The following is a 25436-nucleotide window of genomic DNA, read 5'->3' on the forward strand; positions in this document are numbered from 1 at the left end:
AGGGGCAGTAATAGGGTCACATATGGCAGGAGCGGCTCAGTATTGGGGTATCAGGGGCAGTAATAGGGACACATATGGCAGCAGTGGCTCAGTATTGGGGCATCAGGGGCAGTAATAGGGTCACATATGGCAGCAGCGGCTCAGTATTGGGGTATCAGGTGCAGTAATAGGGACACATACAGCAGCAGCGGCTCAGTATTGGGTTATGAGGGGCAGTAATAGGGTCACATACGGCAGGAGCGGCTCAGTATTGGGGTATCAGGGGCAGTAATAAGGACACATACGGCAGCAGAGGCTCAGTATTGGGGTATCAGGGGCAGTAATAGGGACACATACGGCAGCAGCGGCTCAGTATTGGGGTATCAGGTGCAGTAATAGGGACAGATACAGCAGCAGCGGCTCAGTATTGGGGTATCAGGTGCAGTAATAGGGACACATACAGCAGCAGCGGCTCAGTATTGGGGTATCAGGTGCAGTAATAGGGACATATACAGTGCCTACAAGTAGTATTCAACCCCCTGCAGATTTAGCAGGTTTACACATTTGGAATGAACTTGGCATTGTGACATTTGGACTGTAGATCAGCCTGGAAGTGTGAAAGGCACTTCAGCAAAAAAGAATGTTATTTCTTTGTTTATTTTTTTTTAAATTGGGAAAAGTTTTTTCAGAGGGTCAATTATTATTCAACCCCTCAACCCACCATAATTCTGTTTGGTTCCCCTAAAGTATTAAGAAGTAGTTCAGGCACAAAGAACAATGAGCTTCACATGTTTGGATTAATTATCTCTTTTTCTAGCCTTTTCTGACTATTTAAGACCCTCCCCAAACTTGTGAACAGCACTCAAACATAGTCAACATGGGAAAGACAAAGGACCATTCCAAGGCCATCAGAGACAAGATCGTGGAGGGTCACAAGGCTGGCAAGGGGTACAAAACCCTTTCCAAGGAGTTGGGCCTACCTGTCTCCACTGTTGGGAGCATCATCCGGAAGTGGAAGGCTTATGGAACTACTGTTAGCCTTCCACGGCCTGGACAGCCTTTGAAAGTTTCCTCCCGTGCCGAGGCCAGGCTTGTCTGAAGAGTCAAGGCTAACCCAAGGACAACAAGGAAGGAGCTCCGGGAAGATCTCATGGCAGTGGCGACATTGGTTTCAGTCAATACCATAAGTAACGTACTCCACCACAATGGTCTCCGTTCCAGACGAGCCCGTAAGGTACCTTTACTTTCAAAGCGTCGTGTCAAGGCTCATCTACAGTTTGCTCATGATCACTTGGAGGACTCTGAGACTGACTGGTTCAAGGTTCTCTGGTCTGATGAGACCAAGATCGAGATCTTTGGTGCCAACCACACACGTGACGTTTGGAGACTGGATGGCACTGCATACGACCTCAAGAATACCATCCCTACAGTCAAGCATGGTGGTGGCAGCATCATGCTGTGGGGCTGTTTCTCAGCCAAGGGGCCTGGCCATCTGGTCCGCATCCATGGGAAGATGGATAGCACGGCCTACCTGGAGATCTTGGCCAAGAACCTCCGCTCCTCCATCAAGGATCTTAAGATGGGTCGTCATTTCATCTTCCAACAAGACAACGACCCAAAGCACACAGCCAAGAAAACCAAGGCCTGGTTCAAGAGGCAAAAAATCAAGGTGTTGCGGTGGCCTAGTCAGTCTCCTGACCTTAACACAATTGAAAACTTGTGGAAGGAGCTCAAGATTAAAGTCCACATGAGACACCCAAAGAACCTAGATAACTTGGAGAAGATCTGCATGGAGGAGTGGGCCAAGATAACTCCAGAGACCTGTGCCGGCCTGATCAGGTCTTATAAAAGACGATTATTAGCTGTAATTGCAAACAAAGGTTATTCCACAAAATATTAAACCTAGGGGTTGAATAATAATTGACCCACACTTTTATGTTTAAAATTTATAAAAATTTAACTGAGCAACAAAACTTTTTGGTTTGTAAGATTTATGCATCTGTTAATAAATCCTGCTCTTGTTTGAAGTTTGAAGGCTCTAACTTATTTGCATCTTATTAAACCTGCTAAATCTGCAGGGGGTTGAATACTACTTGTAGGCACTGTACGTCAGCAGCGGCTCAGTATTGGGGTAATAGGGGCAGAAATAGGGACACATACGCAGTATTGGGGTATCAGGTGCAGTAATAGGGACACATACAGCAGCAGCGGCTCAGTATTGGGGTATCAGGTGCAGTAATAGGGACATATACGTCAGCAGCGGCTCAGTATTGGGGTAATAGGGGCAGAAATAGGGACACATACGGCAGCAGCGGCTCAGTATTGGGGTATCAGCAGGATGAGGAGTTTGTGCAGGTTGGGAATAGATGTGATGGGGCTGGAATATGAGATGTGAAATGTGTCTTTGTTATATTCTCTGCAGCTGAGTTGTTGCTGGATAAAGTTGTCATGTTGGTCTGGGCCAGATGCAAAAGACTGGAAAAATGAACGATTCCATCAGATACAACGTCAGCGGTAAGACATTATCTGTAACTGTGCTGTGATCTATGTTCTGTAGGACTGGTATCTACCACTGACCATATGGTGGTAATATCCATGTTGGTCGTTATATAGAGATTATCTTCAGTAATAGCGCGGTCATCTGCTGAGGTTCTCCTCCACTATTAGGGCGCATCACTGAGTTGTAATCAAGGTTACTTGGTTAGGGGCTCACTCAGAAGCTTCGCCCCCCCCCTGGACCAAAACCATAGCTACGCCTCTGCCATATATTAAATATAGTAAAAAAATAAAAAAAATTGAAATGCCAAAGTTGCCACTTTTAATCACCACCCCAAAAAATACAAAACAAAATATTCAAAACGTCATATGTACCCCAAAATGTCATCAATAAAAATGTTAGCTCTCCGAGGAACAAACCGCGCCCTCACAAAGCTCCAATAAAAAAGTTACAAATCTCAGGAAATGGCAATATACCAATTTGCATTATTTTTTTTAAACTTGTAAAATAATCATAATAATAATAGTAAAAAAAAAATTTAATTATAAAATATGTACACGTTTTTATAGCCATGATCGTTCTGGCCTGTACTATTATATCGCCAGGAAATTTTTAACTGCTTGTTAAACACCATAAAAAAAGTTTATGGCGGATCCCCCACTCAAAACTGTGCTTCCAGTGACTGATGGACGGATCAGTCAGTAGTATGTGGAGCAACCATCCTGATTACAATACTTTAGGAAATTACTATTAGGCTGGAGTCACACATAACATATAAAAAATCGGTCCATTTTTCATGGCCGAGAATCGCAACAATGTTCCCTGAACAGTGATTGGTATGTCATCCGTGTGCAATGCGAGGATGCGTTTTTTCACATCTAAGCATCCATGTGATATCCGTATGGCATCCGTATGGCGAGAGTTTCTCGCCGGCTTGCAAAATGGACATATAATGGATAATGGCCCATAAAATCATGAATAAATAATGTGGAAGCCTATTTATTGGCTCCACAAGTTCCGTCCTACAAGCAAAAAAAATTGCGTGGTCTCCCGCAAGGAAAGCCGACGGCCGGGGCCGATATTTTTAGCCTGGGAAGGGGTTAATACCCATGGATCTTCCCAGGCTATGATATCAGCCCGCAGCTGTATATTTAGTGTCATAGTATAGGACATGGTTCATGTCCTGCTCTCTCAGGGTTAATGTTGCTGGCCTCCCTTTGGATCTGGGAGGGGTATTTATACACACTCCAGACTAGAATTCCCTGTCAGCTATACTTTTGTTTAGTCTGTGTGTCTGACCCCTTGGGTGTGTGCTCAGTTTGCATTTGTTTGTTTTGCGCTACGTGCGTTACTCTGCTTGTTTTTTCTGCTGGTTTTCTGACCTTTGGCTCCCTTTCTGACTATCTCCTCATCCTTGGTTACCTTGTTATCTCCTGGCTTGATCTTGGCACATTTAACTACTCTCCAGTGTACATCGTCTCCTCTGCACACCGGCGTCTGGCGCCGCCCTCGACCACCTTCTTCCCTGTCACGTGGTTCAGGTCCTGTTTGCTACCTGACGAGTTCCCCGCCGCTCTGCTCTCAGCTCTCTTGCTGTGGCGTGCAAGCTCTCCCTGCAGCAGTAGCACCCGGGAGTCGTGACATTTAGACTTTACTGGATATTCTAATAGGGATACCCCCCAAAAAATGATGTGGGGTCCCCCTTTAATTTATAGACAGAAAGACTACGCAGACAGCTGCGGGCTGATATTCATAGCCTAGGAAGGGGCCATGGATATTGACCCCCCCCCAGCTAAAAATACCAGCACCTAGCCACCCCAAAACAGGCGCATTTATAAGATGCGCCAATTCTGGCACATAGCCTCTCTCATCCCATTGCCGTGTAGCGGTGGCATATGGGGTAATAAGGGGTTAATGTCAGTTTTGTAAGGTGACATTAAGCCCGGTTAATAATGGAGAGGTGTCAATAAGACACCTATCCACTGTTAATGCAATAGTATGAAAGGGTTAAAAAAAATACACACACATTAAGAATAAATTCTTTAATGAAATAATTAAACACACAGGCTTTTCATCTTTATTACATTCTCAATCCAAGCGAAGCCCTTGTTTTCCTGTAAAAAATCCAAAACAAAAAAGCAACAATATCTCATACCTGTCCGCCGTTCAGTCAAGTCCCACGCTGCAATGGTCCCTTTCTAGGCTATTAATATCTGCCCTCAGTCACTGGCTTTCCCTCTCTGGCGAAGAAAATTGCGCGAAAGCCCAAGCAATTATTTTCACCTGAATATATTCGTTAATTTAACACCTACATCTCCATTTAACACACACATAGTACTAACATTATTAGTCAGGGACATATAGAAATCTAACTGATATGCAATGGTTTTACTGTATGTAAACCATGTGTCATATCCTGTCGGCTTCTGCAATGATTTTACAGAAGCCGACAATTGAAATATCGGCTATTCGGCTACCTAAATCTCTATGAAATATAAATATATATATATATATATATATATATATACCGTATATATATATATATATATATATATATATATATATATATGTGTGTGTGTGTCAATGACATATTTATATATACTTATACTATGTGTATACATTTATTTTATCTAATCTATTTTAACCTGTCAACGTGATTTTACATTACAGTGCCCTGAATTGCTGGCTTTTCTAAAGGACACTGATGAGTATTTCTCGCAAGTCACACTGATGGTCCGTGTCTTCTGCATTTTTTCCTCACACCCATAGACTTGTATTGGCGAGAAAAAAACGGATGATGGGAGCTGCCCCATAGATTAACATTGGGCCGAGTGCTATGCGATTTATTCTAGCATAGCACTCGTCCGTATTCCTCTCTAGTGTGACTCCAGCCTTAGGTATTCTCTACAATTTAATCAATATGTCATCATTGCTTTACGGGTCAGCTATTTGTGACGAAAGCAGAAGATGAGAAGACAATCAGATCAGGGAGAGGAAGAAGGTTCTCCGGTAGCTCGTATGGTCACAGTGGTCGGTCAAGGTCATTTGTTCCTCCCTGTGAATGACATCTCACTAACTCCTATGTTACTCCATGACTGACACGTCCTTCTTTCTCTACAGCTGAATTGCAGCCTGGCGGCCAAAGATGACCTGGGTGGCTCTCATCTCATCAACCATTTTCACACCTTTTCATTGAGGAGGAGAACATTCCGACAAGCCACAGGGCTGGCCAAGGAGGACGCCAACAAGTGAAGATCTAGAATGTCTGACCTTATGGTCCTAGTAGCGTGAGAATCTGTGCTCAGCTGGTTTCTGGGGCACAAATTGTACATTTAAATCATTTACAAATCATTCAGACTTTCATTTTTTGTCGATTGTTTTATTTTATCTGATTTGCAACTATTTTTGTTCCATATTTACTGTACATTTTTACAATCTGCGTGATATTTCATATGTAAAAACAACCCCAATCTTTCTAAGCTTTTTCTTGTAAGCAGTAAAAACAGCTCAAAAACTGCATACAATGTCATGGTTTTTTTCCACCGATCAACAGACTTGATGTGAAAAACAAAGAGAGAATCAAATGTCTTAGTGCCCTCACAATAGAAAGTCCTGGAGAATGTTCAAGCACAATCACTGGGATACTGAATATACAGGTACAGATTACTGTGCTACTGAATGTACAGGCATAGATCACTGCTGTCATGATCCAGTCCGGAGTTTATTTTCTGTTACCCCCTCTCTGGACTGGTCATGCGGGGGTTAACACCCTCTGCCTCATTTTGGAGCTGGCTGGCCTTTCTCAGTCCTCTGCAGTCTGCTGGCCTGCATCAGTGATAGTTCATGCTTCCAGGCAAGAGCAGCTGACCTGTATACCCTGGGGATCCTTCTGCCTCTGACTTCCAGTATTTGTGCGAGACCGTTCCCTATCCCTGATGTAGTGTTCGTCTAGCGGTTTTCCTTACAGTGTATGACTCGGCCTGATCTCTGTACCCCGCCTCTTGCTTTCCGTCTGATACCGCGTTCCCCGACCGGCTTTGACTTCTGGCTTGTACCCCAACTTCATCTCACGTCTCACGTTTTGGATACTGCACTCCCGTTTGGCTCTGACTTCTGGCTTGTCTCTGACGTCGTGCATGCTGCAACCTCTGGTACTTCTGCTCCTGACAGTTTCTGACTCTGCTCGTCTGACCACTCTTTCATTACCTGTGACACCTGCACACTGTTGCTACGCTGTGAGTGTGCAACCTCTCTTCCCTCACCAGCACCCCCTGGTGGAGGTTGCGCTACACTAAACTGCAGCCGCATCACATTATCACTGACCACACATTTAAAAGGGGATTTTGCATTTTTTTTCTCTGGTCATGGATCCGCTCGGTAACTTGGTGGATCAAGTGTCCAGTTTAACACAGATGATGCAGGATTTTTCGGTGGAACATCAGACCCTTGCCACTTCTCACATTCACTTAAGAAAAAAGCTGACAGGAACTGTTAACACCGTGTAGGGAACCACCCCTCATGCTGTTAGTCGACCTGGTGATTCAGTAGATGTTGTTTTGCACTCTCCAAAACCCTCAGTTAAGCTTCCTGACACCTTTTCTGGCGAAAGCGGGTAAGGATTATTATCTCCTTACTCAGGGAGGGTCCCCAATCTTGGGCTTTCTCGCTGCCCCTACTGCTCCTGAACGGATGTCGGTAGATAGGTTCTTTGAGGTCCTAGGACTTATCTATGATGAACCGGACCGTGTCAGGTTGGCAGAGGACACTATTATAGATCTGGTTCAAGGAAAGCGCTCAGCCGAGTGGTACAGCTCCGAGTTCGGTCGATGGTCCACTAAGGTGTCCTGGAATGACTCCGCGCTGAGATGTCAGCTCAGGCTCAGGAGTGGACTGTCGGAACCCCTGAAGGATGCTCTGGCTCTCCATCCACCTCCAGCTCACTGGAGGAAGCTATGACTCAGACTATCCATATGGATCGGAGGTTGCGAGAGAGAGGTGTTACACAGCGGGAGGTTCTGTTGCTCCTTGCTGGTTCTGTTGTTTTGCCTCCGTCTGAACCTATGGAGGTGGGAGCCGCCAACCGTGAGGAGAAGGAGAGGAGACGGCGACATGTAGAAAAACTGTGTTTTTACTGTGGAGACCCCGGAAATTGGAAAAAAGACTGCCCCTCCTGTCCACCGACTACCAAGCGGCTGAGTCTGGGTGATTGTCGTGGAAGTCACCAAGACTCTCAGGTACCTTTTTCTACATTATCAAAAATTTGGTTAGAAGTGGAACTTTGTTGTGGGAGTGGCTCCGTGCATACTTCTGCCTTCGTGGATTGCGGGTCATCCATGAACTTTATTGACTCTGACTTGGTGTCCAAGTGTAAGTTAGGGACAGTTAGGCTGGAGACTCCTATTCATGTTGTTGCCATTGACAAAACACCACTGGCTAAGAATGTCATCAAATGAGTTTCTGAGGAGTTTCTCCTTAAAGTGAGTTCCCTACATCAGGAACGTATTTCATGTTTTGTTATGGACAATCTGCCTGTGGGACTGGTGTTGGGGTTCCCCTGGCTACAATTACATAATTCTGTGATAAACTGGGAATCTCGGGACATTGTTAAATTGTAGTAAATATCGCCTCACTACTGTACTTGTGTCATCCATCTGTCTGGAGGGTATTCCAGAGTACCTGAAGGACTTTGAGGATGTGTACTCTGAAAAGGAGGCTGAGGTTCTACCACCACACTGCCCATTCGATTGTGCTGTTGATCTTGTTCCCGGTGACAAATTGCCCAAAGTCCGTTTGTACAACCTTTCCGACCCTGAGCGGGCAGCTATGAAGGAGTATATCTCTGATAGTCTCCGTAAAGGGCACATTCGGCCATCTGTCTCTCCTGTGGCGGTGGGGTTCTTTTTGTGAAGAAAAAGGATGGTGGTTTACTCCCATACCTCGATTTTCGAGAACTGAATAAAATCACTATAAGAAACACTTATCCCCTCCCATTTGTACCCAATTTGTACAATCAATTGCCGGGGGGCCAGGTGGTTCTCTAAGTTGAACCTCAGGGGAGCATACAATCTCATCCGTATGCGTGAGGGGGATGAGTGGAAAACTGCATTTCTCACCTCTGAGGGTTTGTTTGAAAATTTGGATATGCCCTTTGGCCTGAGCAGTGTTCCAGAATTTCATGAATCATGTTTTCTCAGATTTTATTGGGCGTTTAATGGTAGTTTATTTGGATGACATCCTCATATATTCTTCTGACAAACAGTCACATGGGCCACTTCCGGGCGGTTCTTCAGAGGCTTAGGGAGAACTCACTATTTGCTAAACCGAAGAAGTGTGCATTTTTTGCTCAAGAATTGTCCTTTCTTGGGGTTATATTGTCTGCTGAGGGCTTTTTGTAAAAGGCCGGGTATCAGTCTGACCTTTTCATCGGCCTACCATCCCGAGACCAACAGTCAGACTGAAAGGACCAATCAGTCTTTGGAGCAGATATTACGGTGTATTGCCACGTCTAGACAGGATGATTAGTGCTCTGCGGTACCCATGGGGGAATTTGCTTTCAATTATCATGTCAATCAGTCCACTGGTACTTCCCCGTCCTTCTGCAACTATGGGTTTCACCCCCACTTTGGTGAGTTTTCCCAAATGGATTTGGGGTGTCCAGGGGCTGTTTCAGCCTTCCTGCTATTGGGGGAGGTCTAGAGGGAGATTCAGAGAAACATTGGGGGAGGCTCAGGGCAAATATAATTTTGTTTGCATATAAACGACATTCTGTGGGACTGGCTTACCAGGTGGGGAATAAGATACGGTTATCCACCAAGAATATAAGATTGAGGATTCCCTCTGCTAAGTTGGGTCCCAAGTTTATTGGCCCTTATGAAATTTTAGAGGTGGTTACTCCTGTGGCCCTTCGTCTGCGCTTGCCTCCATCGTTGCGGATCCCCAATGTGTTCCATAAGGCGCTTCTGAAGCCGTCGGTGCCTTCCCAGGTGAGTCTCCCTCGCACCCGCCGCCTGTTGCGGTGGATGGCCAGATCGAGTATGAGGTGGAAAGGGTGGTGGATTCTCGTATGCTCCGCCATTCATTTCAGTACTTGGTCCATTGGAAAGGCTACGGTCCTGAGAACTGGTTGTGGGTGCCGGCGCGTTTGGTCCATGCGGATCAGTTGGTCCAGGCCTTTCACGCTCGTTGTCCAGGGCAGCCTGGGGGTCCTGTGGCCCCCATTGAGAGGGGGGTACTGTCATGATCCAGTCCAGAGTTTGTTTCCTGTTATTCCCTCTCTGGACTGGTCATGCAGGGGTTAACACCCTCTGCCTTGTTTTGGAGCTGTCTGGGCTTTTTTCAGTCCTCTGCAGTCTTTTGGCCAGTGTCAGTGATAGTTCATGCTTCCGGGCTAGAGCAGCTGAGCCGTATGCCCGGTGATCCTTCTGCCTCTGACTTCCCGTATTTGTGTGAGACCCATTCCCTATCCCTGTCACAGTGTTCATCTGGTGGTTTTCCTTACTGTGTATAACTCGGCCTGATCTCTGAACCCCGCCTCTTGCTTTCCGTCTCTGATACCTCCTTACTTTTGACTTCTGGCTTGTACCATCGACTTCATCTTACGTCTCACGTTTTGGATACCGCACTCCCGTTTGGCTCTGACTTCTGGCTTGTCTCTGACTTCGTGCATGCTGCGACCTCTGGTACTTCTGCTTCTGACAATTTCTGACTCTGCTCGTCTGACCATTCTTTCGTTACCTGTGACACCTGTGCGGCTGCTCAGTGTTCCTACGCTGTGAGTGTGCAACCTCTCTTCCCTCACCAGCACCCCCTGGTGGAAACTGCAGTGCAGCCGCATCACAACTGCGCTACTGAATGTACAGGCACAGATCACTGCTCTACTGAATGTCCATGCACAGATCACTGCACTACTGAATGTACAGGCACAGATCACTGGGCTACTGAATGTACAGGCATAGATCACTGCGCTACTGAATGTACAGGCACAGATCACTGCACTACTAAATGTACAGGCATAGATCACTGCGTTCCTGAATGTACAGGCATAGCTCACTGCACTACTGAATGTACAGGCATAGATCACTGCGCTACTGAATGTACAGGCAAAGATCACTGCATTCCTGAATGTACAGGCATGATCACTGCACTACTGAATGTACAGGCATAGATCACTGCACTACTGAATGTGCAGGCACAGATCACTGCGCTACTGAATGTACAGGCATGATCACTGCACTACTGAATGTACAGGCATAGATCACTGCACTACTGAATGTGCAGGCACAGATCACTGCGCTACTGAATGTACAGGCATGATCACTGCACTACTGAATGTACAGGCATAGATCACTGCACTACTGAATGTGCAGGCACAGATCACTGCGCTACTGAATGTACAGGCATGATCACTGCGCTACTGAATGTACAGGCATAGATCACTGCGCTACTGAATGTACAGGCATAGATCACTGCACTACTGAATGTGCAGGCACAGATCACTGCGCTACTGAATGTACAGGCATGATCACTGCACTACTGAATGTACAGGCATAGATCACTGCACTACTGAATGTGCAGGCACAGATCACTGCGCTACTGAATGTACAGGCATGATCACTGCACTACTGAATGTACAGGCATAGATCACTGCACTACTGAATGTGCAGGCACAGATCACTGCGCTACTGAATGTACAGGCATGATCACTGCGCTACTGAATGTACAGGCATAGATCACTGCGCTACTGAATGTACAGGCATAGATCACTGCACTACTGAATGTACAGGCACAGATCAGTTCCCGACCAACTCAATGCCCTAAGAACCCAATGCCCTACCTAAGTGTGATAGTAAACAATGCCTGACCAACTCAATGCACTGCCAAAGTCTTAGGTAAATTATGCTCAACCAATTCAACTCCCCTCACTGTTACATTTGTAATTGTGTATTTTTTCACAAATTCATATGAACTTTTTTGCTCAGAATAGTTACTATTTTTCAGACATAAAAACCTTTTTCCACTAAATAATTTCATATTACAATGTTTATTTAAAAACAATAGAACACGTAATTAGTAATTAGCTATTTGCACCCTGGCCACTAGTACTAAGGTCTGACTATTGTGGCCATGTACAGGTGTTATTTCCTGAATCTATAGGAAGTTACAGTCTAGACACTTTAATACTAAAGATCAGGATAAGATTTGAACATTGTAGCCATGTACAGGTGTTGTTTCCTGAATCTATAGGAAGCTACAGTCTAGACATTTTAATATCAATGATCGGATTGAGGTCTGACAATTGTTGCCATGTACAGGTGTTGTTTCCTGAATCTATAGGAAGCTACAGTCTAAATAAAAGCGCCAGTGGTCGGTGTGATAATTGCAAAAATTCTATTATTTTGATATGTAAAAAGAAAAAAAATTGCAAAATTGAAAAAACCCTGATTTATACAACGTATTTTCTTCAGACAGCTTCACTTTAATAACACTATGTGATAGTAGATATCGCCCCATGACTGGAGTTGGCCTTGACATCCATTTGTAACGTGATTATTCTGGTTATGACTGAGGCAAGGTGGAAAAGCGTGCATTTCTATAGCTAAAAGTCATTAGTCAGGCTGTCATTCCGGCACTAGCACAGCATCCAAGACAAGCAGACTCCACGCGCTGATTGTGTGTTTTACCCGACAGAGTGAGACCATTATCTGACGTTGGCTTCGGGGCAAGTCAGTGATTCTTGTTGGAAGCAAGTGTTTAAAGTACTGACCTGTCTATGCTGATTTGGAACAAATGACATACAGTGCTGCGAGTAACCTCAGTCATAATATACACTTCAGCTTTAATTTGCTAAAAACTAAACACAAATTATCCCCTGTGAGCAAAAGAGGACATCAAAGCTTACGAGGAGTGTTTTCTCCCTCTCCGGAAACATTGTACTAATGACCTCACCCATTAGTATGCCGGGATGTATTGTGATTCACACACTGAGGTCGGGATAGAAACAGAGGCAATGCAACAGCAAACAGTACAAAGCATAGTAATACAAAATAACGACTCAAAAAAAAAAGTTTAAATAGTTAAAATTTTCAACATACCGAAAGTTTTCTTGATTGGTGTGAGACCGGGAGGTGAAAGTCCCACCAATCTCTAACATTATAGAGATTTTCTCCTCCGAGGCTAGATTCAAGATGGGGGAGATTAATTAAACGTTTTTTGGGGGGCTTCAGCTAAACTTCTGAAATCACTCAATGAGCACACTGTCAGGATTCTGCTCTGCTGCATGCTCGAGAGGGTAGTCACATGACCATAACTATGCAATTTGCATAGTTGTGGTCATGTGCCCACTATCAACTTTTCCTGCTTCTCTCAATATTTAATGAGAATCTAGTTGGCTAGTAACCACAACTACACAAATCACAGTCACATGACTGGCTGATCGAGCAGGCAGGAGAGCGGCATCCGGACAGTGTGCTCATTGAATGACTGTATAAATTTAGCTGAAGCCAGAAAACACCTTTAATAAATTCCTCCCCCTATTCCATCTTAAAACCATCAGTCTCAGAGGAGACAATCGCCATAGTTTTAGCAATCATGACAGTGCGCACATGGCATACTGTCAAGATTCAGCAATCTGCAAAAATTTAGCTCAAGGCAGAAAACACCTTTAATAAATTCCTCCCCCCATTCCATCTTAAAACCATCAGTCTCAGGAGAGACAATCTTGTTTACTGTAAACGATATCTATAACCCTGTATGTAACCGCTTTCTCATGTACAGCACCATGGAATTAATGGTGCTATATAAATAAATAATAATAATAATAGTTTTAGCAATCATGACAGTGCGCACATGGCATGCTGTCAAGATTCAGCAATCTGCAAAAATGTAGCTCAAGGCAGAAAACACCTTTAATAAATTCCCACCCACAATATTAAATCCATCAGTCTCAGAGGATATAATCGCCATCATTTCAGCAATCATGACAGTGCGCACATGGCACACTGTCAAGATTAAAAAAAATCTACAAAAATTTCGATCAAGCCAAAAAACACCTTTAATAAATCCCCTTAAACTTATTAAATGCAAGCCTTTTAATAAATGTAGTGCATCTCTGATCGTCCAAGCTACCCGTAAAATCTACACCAGCCCAGCTATGCTAAAATTCTGGAGTAAATTAGAACAATTTTCAAAAATACTTAGAGACATGTCAGAAAAATTCATTGACGGGAGTGGGGTCCAGGTTCTAAGACCCCAACTGAACGGAGGAGCAGAAGCGCTAAGCTGGGCGTTCCTCTGCTTCGACGCTGAAGACTTGAACTCCCCATAGAGGCCATCTTCAGAGGTCAGAGGTGAGCAATTAGATCAGTGGCAGTCTCGGGATCGGGAGCCCCATCGATCACGTCAAAAGTTAGAAGGAAAAGATTGTGAAGTGACAGGTTAAAAGAGTTCTACAGCATGAGAACCCCATCATACAGCTCCCGATATCTCAGCTTTATGCTTGCATGACGGGAAGAGGAATTTTAGGGTTAAACTTTCACATCTGGATTCTCATGTATAGAAGTATAATAGAGATAGACAGCGCATGCATCAATAATGAGCGGCGTACCATCAGTCATATCCATGCCCGTGGGCGGAGAGCAGTGGCCCGCGTGGCTGATCGCCCATACCGGATATTTTCTGTTAAATCCACAATAAAGTGATTGCATGAAGGTTTTGTAGAATCCGACTACTCCAGGGTTACCTGAAAAATTAAAAGTGCAATAATATTAATAAAATCTTATAAGATTCCTTAAATAATACCTCTCACACAAAACCTGTAGACAAGCATGGCCCTCACCTCCCAAAGCATTTTAATAAAACTGCTTTTGGTGCACATATCAGACTAATATTTCCAGGAACTGTCCCGAATCTCATTCTCTGTAACGACCCAATGTGGGTGGTTCCTCTTTATCGGAATTCTGCCAGCACTATAGGAGCTGGAACTTCCTTTAGCCCCTCAATTCACAGCATGCAGTGCTCCTGCCACTGACCAATGGTTTGCCTGTCCCAACTCTCTAATATGCCTGTATGTAGTGTGACAGGAGAGTAGGAACAGAAAGGAAAACACTCGCCTCATGTCCTGTAATCCATCTCAGCGTCTGTGTGCTGGAGACTCATTACACTGGAAAATGATCAATGGACAGCAACTTAGGCAAAAGGGAAACACCTAGTGGTCAGCACTCTGGAGGGATTATTTGTGAATAAGAGCAGATCATTTTTACATGAATTGATTTGCAGATTGTTTATTTATTATTCAATTAAATGAGATGAAGCTGTCCAAAAGTGCAGAGACCCTTTTAAAAAAAAAGAAATACTAAACAAAATGGAGTCAGTAGAATACTAAAATAAGAACTGAGAAATTCTCGAGAGGAAATAGAAAATGACTGACCAAAAATAATTGACTTTTGCCTTAGTTGTGTCAAACTACTAGGCATATTGACTTCCATTAATCAGAGGAGAAGTGAGCTGCTTCCTCCATCGATACTGTGAATCACGCACTGTGATTGGGCACGCATCGTTATTAAGGACGTGGCACGTACTGTGATTGGGCACGCATCGTTATTAAGGACGCGGCACGTACTGTGATTGGGCACGCATCGTTATTAAGGACGCGGCACGTACTGTGATTGGGCACGCATCGTTATTGAGCACGCGGCACGTACTGTGATTGGGCACGCATCGTTATTGAGCACGCGGCACGTACTGTGATTGGGCACGCATCGTTATTAAGGACGCGGCACGTACTGTGATTGGGCACGCATCGTTATTAAGGACGCGGCACGTACTGTGATTGGGCACGCATCGTTATTGAGCACGCGGCACGTACTGTGATTGGGCACGCATCGTTATTAAGGGCGCGGCACGTACTGTGATTGGGCACGCATCGTTATTAAGGACGCGGCACGCACTGTGATTGGGCACGCATCGTTATTAAGGACGCGGCACGCACTGTGATTGGGCACGCATCGTTATTAAGGACGCGGCACGTACTGTGATTGGGCACGCATCGTTATTAAGGACGCGGCACGTACTGTGATTGGGCACGCATCGTTATTAAGGACGCGGCACGTACTGTGATTGGGCACGCATCGTTATTAAGGACGCGGCACGCACTGTGATTGGGCACGCATCGTTATTAAGCACGCGGCACGCACTGTGATTGGGCACGCATCGTTATTAAGGACGCGGCACGTACTGTGATTGGGCACGCATCGTTATTAAGGACGCGGCACGTACTGTGATTGGGCACGCATCGTTATTAAGGACGCGGCACGTACTGTGATTGGGCACGCATCGTTATTGAGCACGCGGCACGTACTGTGATTGGGCACGCATCGTTATTAAGGGCGCGGCACGTACTGTGATTGGGCACGCATCGTTATTAAGGGCGCGGCACGCACTGTGATTGGGCACGCATCGTTATTAAGGACGCGGCACGTACTGTGATTGGGCACGCATCGTTATTAAGGACGCGGCACGTACTGTGATTGGGCACGCATCGTTATTAAGGACGTGGCACGTACTGTGATTGGGCACGCATCGTTATTAAGGACGCGGCACGCACTGTGATTGGGCACGCATCGTTATTAAGGACGCGGCACGTACTGTGATTGGGCACGCATCGTTATTAAGGACGCGGCACGTACTGTGATTGGGCACGCATCGTTATTAAGGACGCGGCACGTACTGTGATTGGGCACGCATCGTTATTAAGGACGCGGCACGTACTGTGATTGGGCACGCATCGTTATTAAGCACGCGGCACGCACTGTGATTGGGAACGCATCGTTATTAAGGACGCGGCACGTACTGTGATTGGGCACGCATCGTTATTAAGGACGCGGCACGTACTGTGATTGGGCACGCATCGTTATTAAGGACGCGGCACGTACTGTGATTGGGCACGCATCGTTATTAAGGACGCGGCACGTACTGTGATTGGGCACGCATCGTTATTAAGGACGTGGCACGTACTGTGATTGGGCACGCATCGTTATTGAGCACGCGGCACGTACTGTGATTGGGCACGCATCGTTATTAAGGACGCGGCACGTACTGTGATTGGGCACGCATCGTTATTAAGGACGTGGCACGTACTGTGATTGGGCACGCATCGTTATTAAGGACGCGGCACGTACTGTGATTGGGCACGCATCGTTATTAAGGACGTGGCACGTACTGTGATTGGGCACGCATCGTTATTGAGCACGCGGCACGTACTGTGATTGGGCACGCATCGTTATTAAGGACGCGGCACGTACTGTGATTGGGCACGCATCGTTATTAAGGACGCGGCACGTACTGTGATTGGGCACGCATCGTTATTAAGGACGTGGCACGTACTGTGATTGGGCACGCATCGTTATTAAGGACGCGGCACGTACTGTGATTGGGCACGCATCGTTATTAAGGACGCGGCACGTACTGTGATTGGGCACGCATCGTTATTAAGGACGCGGCACGTACTGTGATTGGGCACGCATCGTTATTAAGGACGTGGCACGTACTGTGATTGGGCACGCATCGTTATTAAGGACGCGGCACGTACTGTGATTGGGCACGCATCGTTATTAAGGACGCGGCACGTACTGTGATTGGGCACGCATCGTTATTAAGGACGCGGCACGTACTGTGATTGGGCACGCATCGTTATTAAGGACGCGGCACGTACTGTGATTGGGCACGCATCGTTATTAAGCACACGGCACGCACTGTGATTGGGCACGCATCGTTATTAAGCACGCGGCACGCACTGTGATTGGGCACGCATCGTTATTAAGCACGCGGCACGCACTGTGATTGGGCACGCATCGTTATTAAGGACGCGGCACGTACTGTGATTGGGCACGCATCGTTATTAAGGACACGGCACGTACTGTGATTGGGCACGCATCGTTATTAAGGACGCGGCACGTACTGTGATTGGGCACGCATCGTTATTAAGGACGCGGCACGTACTGTGATTGGGCACGCATCGTTATTAAGCATGCGGCACGCACTGTGATTGGGCACGCATCGTTATTAAGCACGCGGCACGCACTGTGATTGGGCACGCATCGTTAAGGACGCGGCACGTACTGTGATTGGGCACGCACTGCGATTGGGCACGCACGGCGATTGGGCACGCACGGCGATTGGGCACGCACGGCGATTGGGCACGCATTGCGATTGGGCACGCACTGCGATTGGGCACACACTGTGACTGGACACGCACTGTGATTGGACATGCATCGCTATTGAGCACGCGGCACGTACTGTGATTGGGCACGCACTGTGATTGGGCACTCACTCCGATTGAGTACAGACTGTGATTGGGCACTTACTGTGATTAAGCATGCACTGCGATTGGACACACTATGATTGGGCATGCACTGTGATTGAGCACGCACTGCGATTGGGCACGCACTGCGATTGAGGACGCACTGCAATTGGGCACTCACTGCGATTGGGCACTCACTGCGATTGGGCACGCACTACGATTGAGCACGCACTGTGATTGGACACGCACTGCGATTGAGCACGCACTGTGATTGGACACGCACCGCGATTGAGCACGCACTGTGACTGGGCATGCACTGTGATTGAGCACGCAGCACGTACTGTGATTGGGCATGCACCGTGATTGAGCACGCACTGTCATTGAGTACGTGGCATGCACTGTGATTGGGCACGCACTATGATTAGGCACGCACTACGATTGAGCATGGACTGTGACTGAGCACACACTGTGATTGGGCACGCACTGTGATTGGGCACGCACTGTAATTGGACACGCACTGTGATTGGACACGCACTGTGATTGGACACGCACTGTGATTCGACACGCACTGTGATTGGACACGCACTGTGATTGGACACCCACTGTGTGACCAATTTTGTCATGGTTTGGCTTTTATACTGTATGGAGGGTCATTTAGTTTTTTTTACATTCCTATTTGTTCTCCAGATATTACTTCTTTTTTTATTATAATATTTACTGCTCATTGTTAAGGGGACGGGCTGCTATCTAGCCATGGTGGCAGAATATGTATAGTTCTTACAAGCTGTTTGATGCTGAACTTACAAGCACTGCTCTGGGATTGGCCAGAATTACTTGATCACACTGTTAGCTCCTGATCCACACCAGCTTCAGTCCCTCAGTACTTCCAATGCTACAGAGGCAAAGCTGCCTCATGTAGTAGCGTTAAAGCACACACAAATGAAGCCATTGGCATGACAATGCAGCTGGCCTAAACACCCACAAGATGGCTGGCTTGTGTGTTCCGAAAAAGCCGACGTGGGACAAACCCTTTAAGGTGGTCATTAGATGAACGTCAGCTAAACTATCCACTTCTAAAGTGCATAGTGGTGTCCTGATTCTCCTTCAAAAGCAAATTTTGGAAAATAAATAGTTGGGCATAATGGATTTCAACATGCCCAATCCTTTGATTTTAAGAGAGATACGCTGTCATCAGAGGTGTCTGGCCACTGTTTATTCTTCTTCCCTCTATTAAAGTGATTGTCCGGCATTAGGGTACAAGTCTGCACTCACTCTATGTGATACTCCGATGCCGGGAGCGGCAGGCACGTGCTGCAAGTATGTTATTTGCATACATGCGGTCACAAGCTAACTAGATGTGAGCGGCCTCACTCAATACAAGTGAATTGAGTGATGCCGGACACGTCTAGTCGGAATTTGGACAGAAGTATGCAAATCGAATATGTGCGTACACATGAACACTGACATTGGAGAATCCTCACAGCACAATCTGAGCTTGCATGTATATGCAGGAGTCGGGAAGAATAGCTGTCAACCGAGCAAGCTGCTCAGCTTATATCGAAAGCATAAGAAGTCTGGAGATGGGAACATGGACTAGCATTGGAAAGTTAAGCATTTAACAAACTTTTTTTTTCTACTTTGAAGTCTAAAAAAAAGCTTCTAAAAAATACCTAGAAGACCCCTTACCAGAGCTTTGATTTAATTTCCGATGCCTCAAATGTCTACTGAGCTGTTCAATCTCTAAAGCATAATACTTGGACCCAAAATGGCTTCTTTAAGGTCCTAAATTATGTATCTGAAGCCACTGCAAGTGCACCTAAAATCCAAGATATGTAGCATGGGTCAAAAGCAGTACAGATGCTGTACAACAAGGATCCACCAGGCCGTGTTCATGAGGACTATAGGGAATTGTGTAGCAAAAATAATATATAAAAATAAGAAAAAGTACAAAGGAAAATATACTTAAACCAATTTCCAGAGCTAGAACACATGTGCAGCGTAATATTAACCTGCCCTGCGCCTGTTATTCTGCTTAATACGAGAGCTAATCATAGGTGTTGCAGTGAAATCGCGATACGTCGTTGCACCTTACCGCCGGGATTTCATTTGCCTAAATTAAATACATTTGTTAGCAATTCAGACAGTAGTAGACGAGAATTACCTTATTGTTTGGATTGTAAAATCCACATCTTAGCTCACCCCGGGCACCCCCCGCCCAACCTCCCCTTCCCTGGCCCACCTTTAAATTTAGTGCACTTTGTGGATTTGTTTTGGCTACAAAGTATTTTTCTTGAAGTCCAGATGAGCACTTCCAAGTCTTTTCAAATATTTTGTAGGAAATGTTAGGCATTAAATCCTCATCACATGAAATTCGGAGAACAGCTGTTGAGAGCAGCTGAATGGAAGCAAATGTTTCCGAGGCTGGTGGTACTAGGTGACCGCGTCGAGGGGAGCTGCTGAAAGTAACAACCCAACGCAATGCATTAAACTGTTTACAGTCAACACAACGGACCTGACCCCTAAACAGTTTTTTCCCCCCTTAACACTGCAATTACAATATCCACTTTCAACCAACCACTAAATTCTATCATTCTTTCCAAGAACCAAAAAAAAAAGTAGCCCTCTCTAATTTCTTGAAACAAATAACGTGCCCTCAGGGGCCATGAGGTCGGAGGAGAAATTCCCAAGCTCTAGTGGACGGGCAGTGAAAGTAGAGGAGGCGTAGTGCCCACCTGTCGGGATCGAAGGTAAACTTCGTACAGATGACGCACCTGGGACCGATGTTGGCTCCAATATATATTACCCCACCCCCATCTTTGGATGTGAAAATATCACACTATTTAATAAAAAAAATTCCCATAATTCTCTAAAAAAACATTGATCACCCCCCAAAATAATGATATGTTTGAAAATAAATTACAGATTTCTATACCTAAATGACAAATAATATAATTCAAAGCTTAACAATTATACAATATAAAAATATAATTTAAGTCAAAAATATAATATTAATTAAGAAGTGTGTACAAAAAGTAAAACGATAATGAATTCTAAAAGAAAATAATTTTAGGGCCTAAAAGATAAATGAAAAACAAAGTCAAATATCATTAACAAGTTTGTAAAATAGTAAAATAGTTATGAATTCATTCAATAAATACATTTTATAATAATTAAGTCATAAAAATACGCTAAACATTTTCAAAACACGTTACTTTTGAATAAAAAAGTTATTAAAGAATGAAAATAATTTGAATATAAAAAATATTAACAAATGTGTTAATTATAAAATTATAAATTAAATACTTAAGTAATAAAAATACACAAAAAAATAAAAAAAGTAAGTATTTAAAATAGTAAAATTATTGTGAAAAATAATAACTATTAAAGCATTAAAATATGCTAAAAGTGTACGGTATATTTAAAAAGTTAACAAATGTGTAAAATAGTATACTGATGAGAAATTCTGAAAAAAAAAATTATAAGTACAATAAATATAATAATAAATTAAAAATTATCATTACTGCACGCACATGGGAGATTCAATACATGAAAATTATTTTAAAAAAATAAATAAAAATCAATTACAGGTACATAAAACTTATGTAAACATATCTAATAAAATGAAAGCTACCTAATACCGTAATTCCTCCATAGTATTCATAATACAGGTGTAAAAAGTTACATACTAGTCAGATAAGATGTATTGGATATGGTATATGTCGAAATTGTGATTTCTGTACTATTGAGCGATCACTGAAACAGAAGATTTTTTTATTAACTATTTTTTTTCACTTTGATTGTTGAGTATTTGAAGTGTTTTTGAGAATGTGTTGTAGCAATGGAGGAAGCAAGATGAATTTAGAAACCTACAAGGCTAGGTTCCCAAGATGAGCATTTGGTGAGTTTTCGTTGTTGAAGATTCTATACACCATTTTTTTGCCCATTAAGTAAAATAAGTTACTTGCATTTTTTCTACAAAATGCAGCTTAAAAAATCACCAAAAACTCATCGTGGGAACGTAGCCTAAGGGTGCATCAATGTGCGGAGGATGTCGTCACGTTTTGGTGCAGATTTGCAACAGATAATCCACAGCGTGTCCGCCTACAGGTACCTTCACATGGAGTTTGTTTTAATCTCATATCGATTTTGGCACTGAACTTGCTCTAGAAAAAAATGTGCACGAAAAGGAAACGAGTGTCTCAAACTGGGAAGCTGCAGTTCGTAAAGCCAGTCAAAATCAGAGGTGGTCTCCAAAACAAATGCATGTAGGACTTTTTAAATGAAAAATCTGCCATGTGAACATGCTGAACCCAAGAGGTGTGATTTAGGGATGAGCGCAAGTGTATGTCAGGCAATCCCAGCATGTTTTGTGGCTGCCTAACAGCTGCGAAACATGAGGCCGAAAAGACGAGAACATCTCATACGAGCACCCGCGATACTCGATGCATACCCGAGCACCCTGGGCAAACTCAAGTAACGAGCACTTACGCTCATCACTAGTGCTAGCTCCTATCTTACCCAATTGTTAGTTGCCACAGCACGGCCTCTATCTTACCCAATTGCCACAGCACGGCCTCTATCTTACCTAATTGTCACAGCAAGGCCTCTATCTTACCCAGTTGTCACAACACGGCCCCTATCTTACTCAATTGTCACAGTAGGGCCCCTAGAGAATCAGGAGGATTGGGTTACCTACTTACCTCTAACTGAAGTTGCAGTAAATAATCATTGTCATGAGTCTATTACTGGTAAATCCCCGTTCTTCAGGGCATACAGGTTTCAACTTCAGCTTAGCTCGTTTATTAGGAATCGCTCTTCAAGAAGACCTGAAGAAGAACGGCTTCCATCATCAATTACGGCTATGTGGCAAGGGGCTCTTGATAATTTGAGGAAGATGCAGTCAAAATATAAGACTGTGGCTGATTGGAGACATTTTGTGGGGCCAGACCTGTTTATTGGCGACTTGGTCTGGTTACCCTCAAGAAGCATTAAGTTGAACGTTCCCTCTTGGAAACTAAGTCCCAGGTTCATCAATCCTTATAAAATTGTGACCGTTGTCAATCTTGTAGCATTCTGCTATCCTTTTCGGCCCACCTTTAGGATTCATAATGTGTTTTATCGATCTCTACTCAAAAAATATGCTACGTCCTCTGTGACATCATCGCTATCGCCATCTCAAGACATTGTGGCTGGAAACTTGGAATTTCAAATAGCTAAGATCGCCGATTCTTGTTTAGTTCATCGGTCGCTTTAGTATCTGGAAGGGATATGGTCCTGAAGAGAGGATGTGAGTACCAGCATCTGATGTCCATTCGGCCAGTTTGAGCAGGTCTTTTCATGTGGCACACACTGATAAACCCAAATCTGAGTTTCAAGAGGCCACTTGAAGTTGGAAGGGGTACTGTCATGGGTTTACCGCAACAGAGGGGAGCCAGAAGACCGCAGCGTCTAAATTCTCCTACTCCTGCACTGTTTAGAAGCACTTCACCTTCATATTAAATGGTGCAGGTATCTTTTAGAAGTGCTGGAGTTAATCTGCTCAGATGAGAACTCTTGGAAGCTTTCCTGCATTAAGGCTCTCGGATGTTCACTGTTTGCCACTCCCCTCTCCTATATATTCAGGACCCTTGCAAGCACTCATTGCCAGAGGTAGCTTCATGCTGCATGGTTAGGAGATGGTGGTTTCTTGTTGTTTGAGAAAGCATTTGGTGGATTTATCTGAGACTGTTGCTAAGTTTTTGTTGTGTGCTAATTCCCTTCCTTCACCTGCTTTGGTTTTACCCCATCCTCCACTCCCCACTGTTTACCTCCGTTGCTTGTGTGAGTATATTTGTATGAATGGTATTTTCCTTTATACCTATTTATATTACCTTGTTAGTCTGCTTGGTGTATAATGGTACAATACTACTCCCCTCTTCCCTGGGTGAGAGAAGGGTACAGACTGAGAGCGGATTCGGGAGCTATGGCAAGTTACCTGGCCCGGCGTCCTCACCATCAGAAGTACCGTATATACTCGAGTATAAGCCGAGATTTTCAGCACACTTTTTTGGGCTGAAATTGCCCCCTCGGCTTATACTCGAGTCATACCCGGGGGTCGGCAGGGGAGGGGGAGCGGGGGCTGTCTAAAAATACTCACCTAGTCCAGGCGCGGTCCCTGCTTTCCCAGTGCCGGCAGCAGCAGCTTCAGCGTCTTCCTGCACTGAGCGGTCACATGGTCCCGCTCACTGCAGTAAATGAATATTCGGCTCCACCTCCCATAGGGGTGGAGCCGCCTAGTCATTACTGTAATCAGCGGTACCATGTGACCGCTGAGTACAGGATGAAGCGCTGCAGCGTCGGAGAAGCAGGATCTACACAGCGGCAGGACCAGGTGAGTATACGGGGAGGGGAGCGCAGAGCTGCACGATAGTCACCTGCTCCTCGTTCCGGGCGCCGATCTGTCTCCAGCAGTGACGCTGAGGTCAGAGGGCGCGGTGACGTGGTCAGTGCGCGCTGTCATGATTCTCAATGGCGAGAGAACATAGCCCAGCATATATGAGAACTAGCTCTTGGAAGATGGAAACTATACTGACCATGAACTAAACCTGCCGCACAACTAGAAGTGGCCGGGTAGCATGCCTACGTTTTTTGACCCTAGATGCCCAGCGCCAGCCGGAGAACTACCTAATCCTAGCAGAGGAAAAGACAGTCCTGGCTCACCTCTAGAGAAATTTTCCCAAAAGGCAGACAGAGGCCCCCACATATATTGGCGGTGATTTTAGACGAAATGACAAACGTAGCATGAAAATAGGTTTAGCAAAATCGAGGTCCGCTTTCTAGATAGCAGGAAGACAGAAAGGACACTTTCATGGTCAGCAGAAAACCCTATCAAAACACCATCCAGAAATTCCTTTAAGACTCTAGCATTAACTCATAACACCAGAGTGGCAATTTCCGATCACAAGAGCTTTCCAGACACAGTAACGAAACAGCAGCTGTGAACAGGAACAAAATGCAAAAACACACAAGGACAAAAGTCCAACTTAGCTGGGAGTTGTCTAGTAGCAGGAACAAGCACAGAAGGCTTCTGATTACATTGTTGACCGGCAAGAAACTGACAGAGGAGCAAGGTTATATAGCGACTCCCACATCCTGATAGGAGCAGGTGAACAGAGGGGATGATGCACACAAGTTCAATTCCACAAGTGGCCACCGGGGGAGCCCAGAATCCAATTTCACAACAGTACCCCCCCCTCAAGGAGGGGGCACCGAACCCTCACCAGAACCACCAGGGCGATCAGGATGAGCCCTATGAAAGGCACGGACAAGATCGGAGGCATGAACATCAGAGGCAGTGACCCAAGAATTATCCTCCTGACCGTATCCCTTCCATTTGACCAGATACTGGAGTCTCCGTCTGGAAACACGAGAGTCTAAGATCTTTTCCACAACGTACTCCAACTCACCCTCAACCAACACCGGAGCAGGAGGCTCAACGGAAGGCACAACCGGTACCTCATACCTGCGCAACAATGACCGATGAAAAACATTATGAATCGAAAAGGATGCAGGGAGGTCCAAACGGAAGGACACAGGGTTAAGAATCTCCAATATCTTGTACGGGCCGATGAACCGAGGCTTAAACTTAGGAGAAGAAACCCTCATAGGGACAAAACGAGAAGACAA

At 45.0% G+C, this 25436-nt stretch overlaps 1 protein-coding gene across 3 annotated transcripts in view; it reads right to left on the reverse strand.

Annotated features, from left to right (window-relative positions):
- LDAH (lipid droplet associated hydrolase) overlaps positions 1-25436 on the reverse strand; it is a 242756-nt gene that overhangs the window by 137022 nt on the left and 80298 nt on the right. For all 3 annotated transcript variants that reach the window (XM_077291490.1, XM_077291489.1, XM_077291488.1), the window contains exon 3: positions 14079-14213. In XM_077291490.1, the coding sequence (XP_077147605.1) occupies positions 14079-14213 (135 nt within the window). The remainder of the gene's footprint in view (positions 1-14078; positions 14214-25436) is intronic.

Source organism: Ranitomeya variabilis, chromosome 2 (genome assembly GCF_051348905.1).
Source record: "Ranitomeya variabilis isolate aRanVar5 chromosome 2, aRanVar5.hap1, whole genome shotgun sequence".
NCBI classification, from domain to species: Eukaryota; Metazoa; Chordata; class Amphibia; order Anura; family Dendrobatidae; genus Ranitomeya; species Ranitomeya variabilis.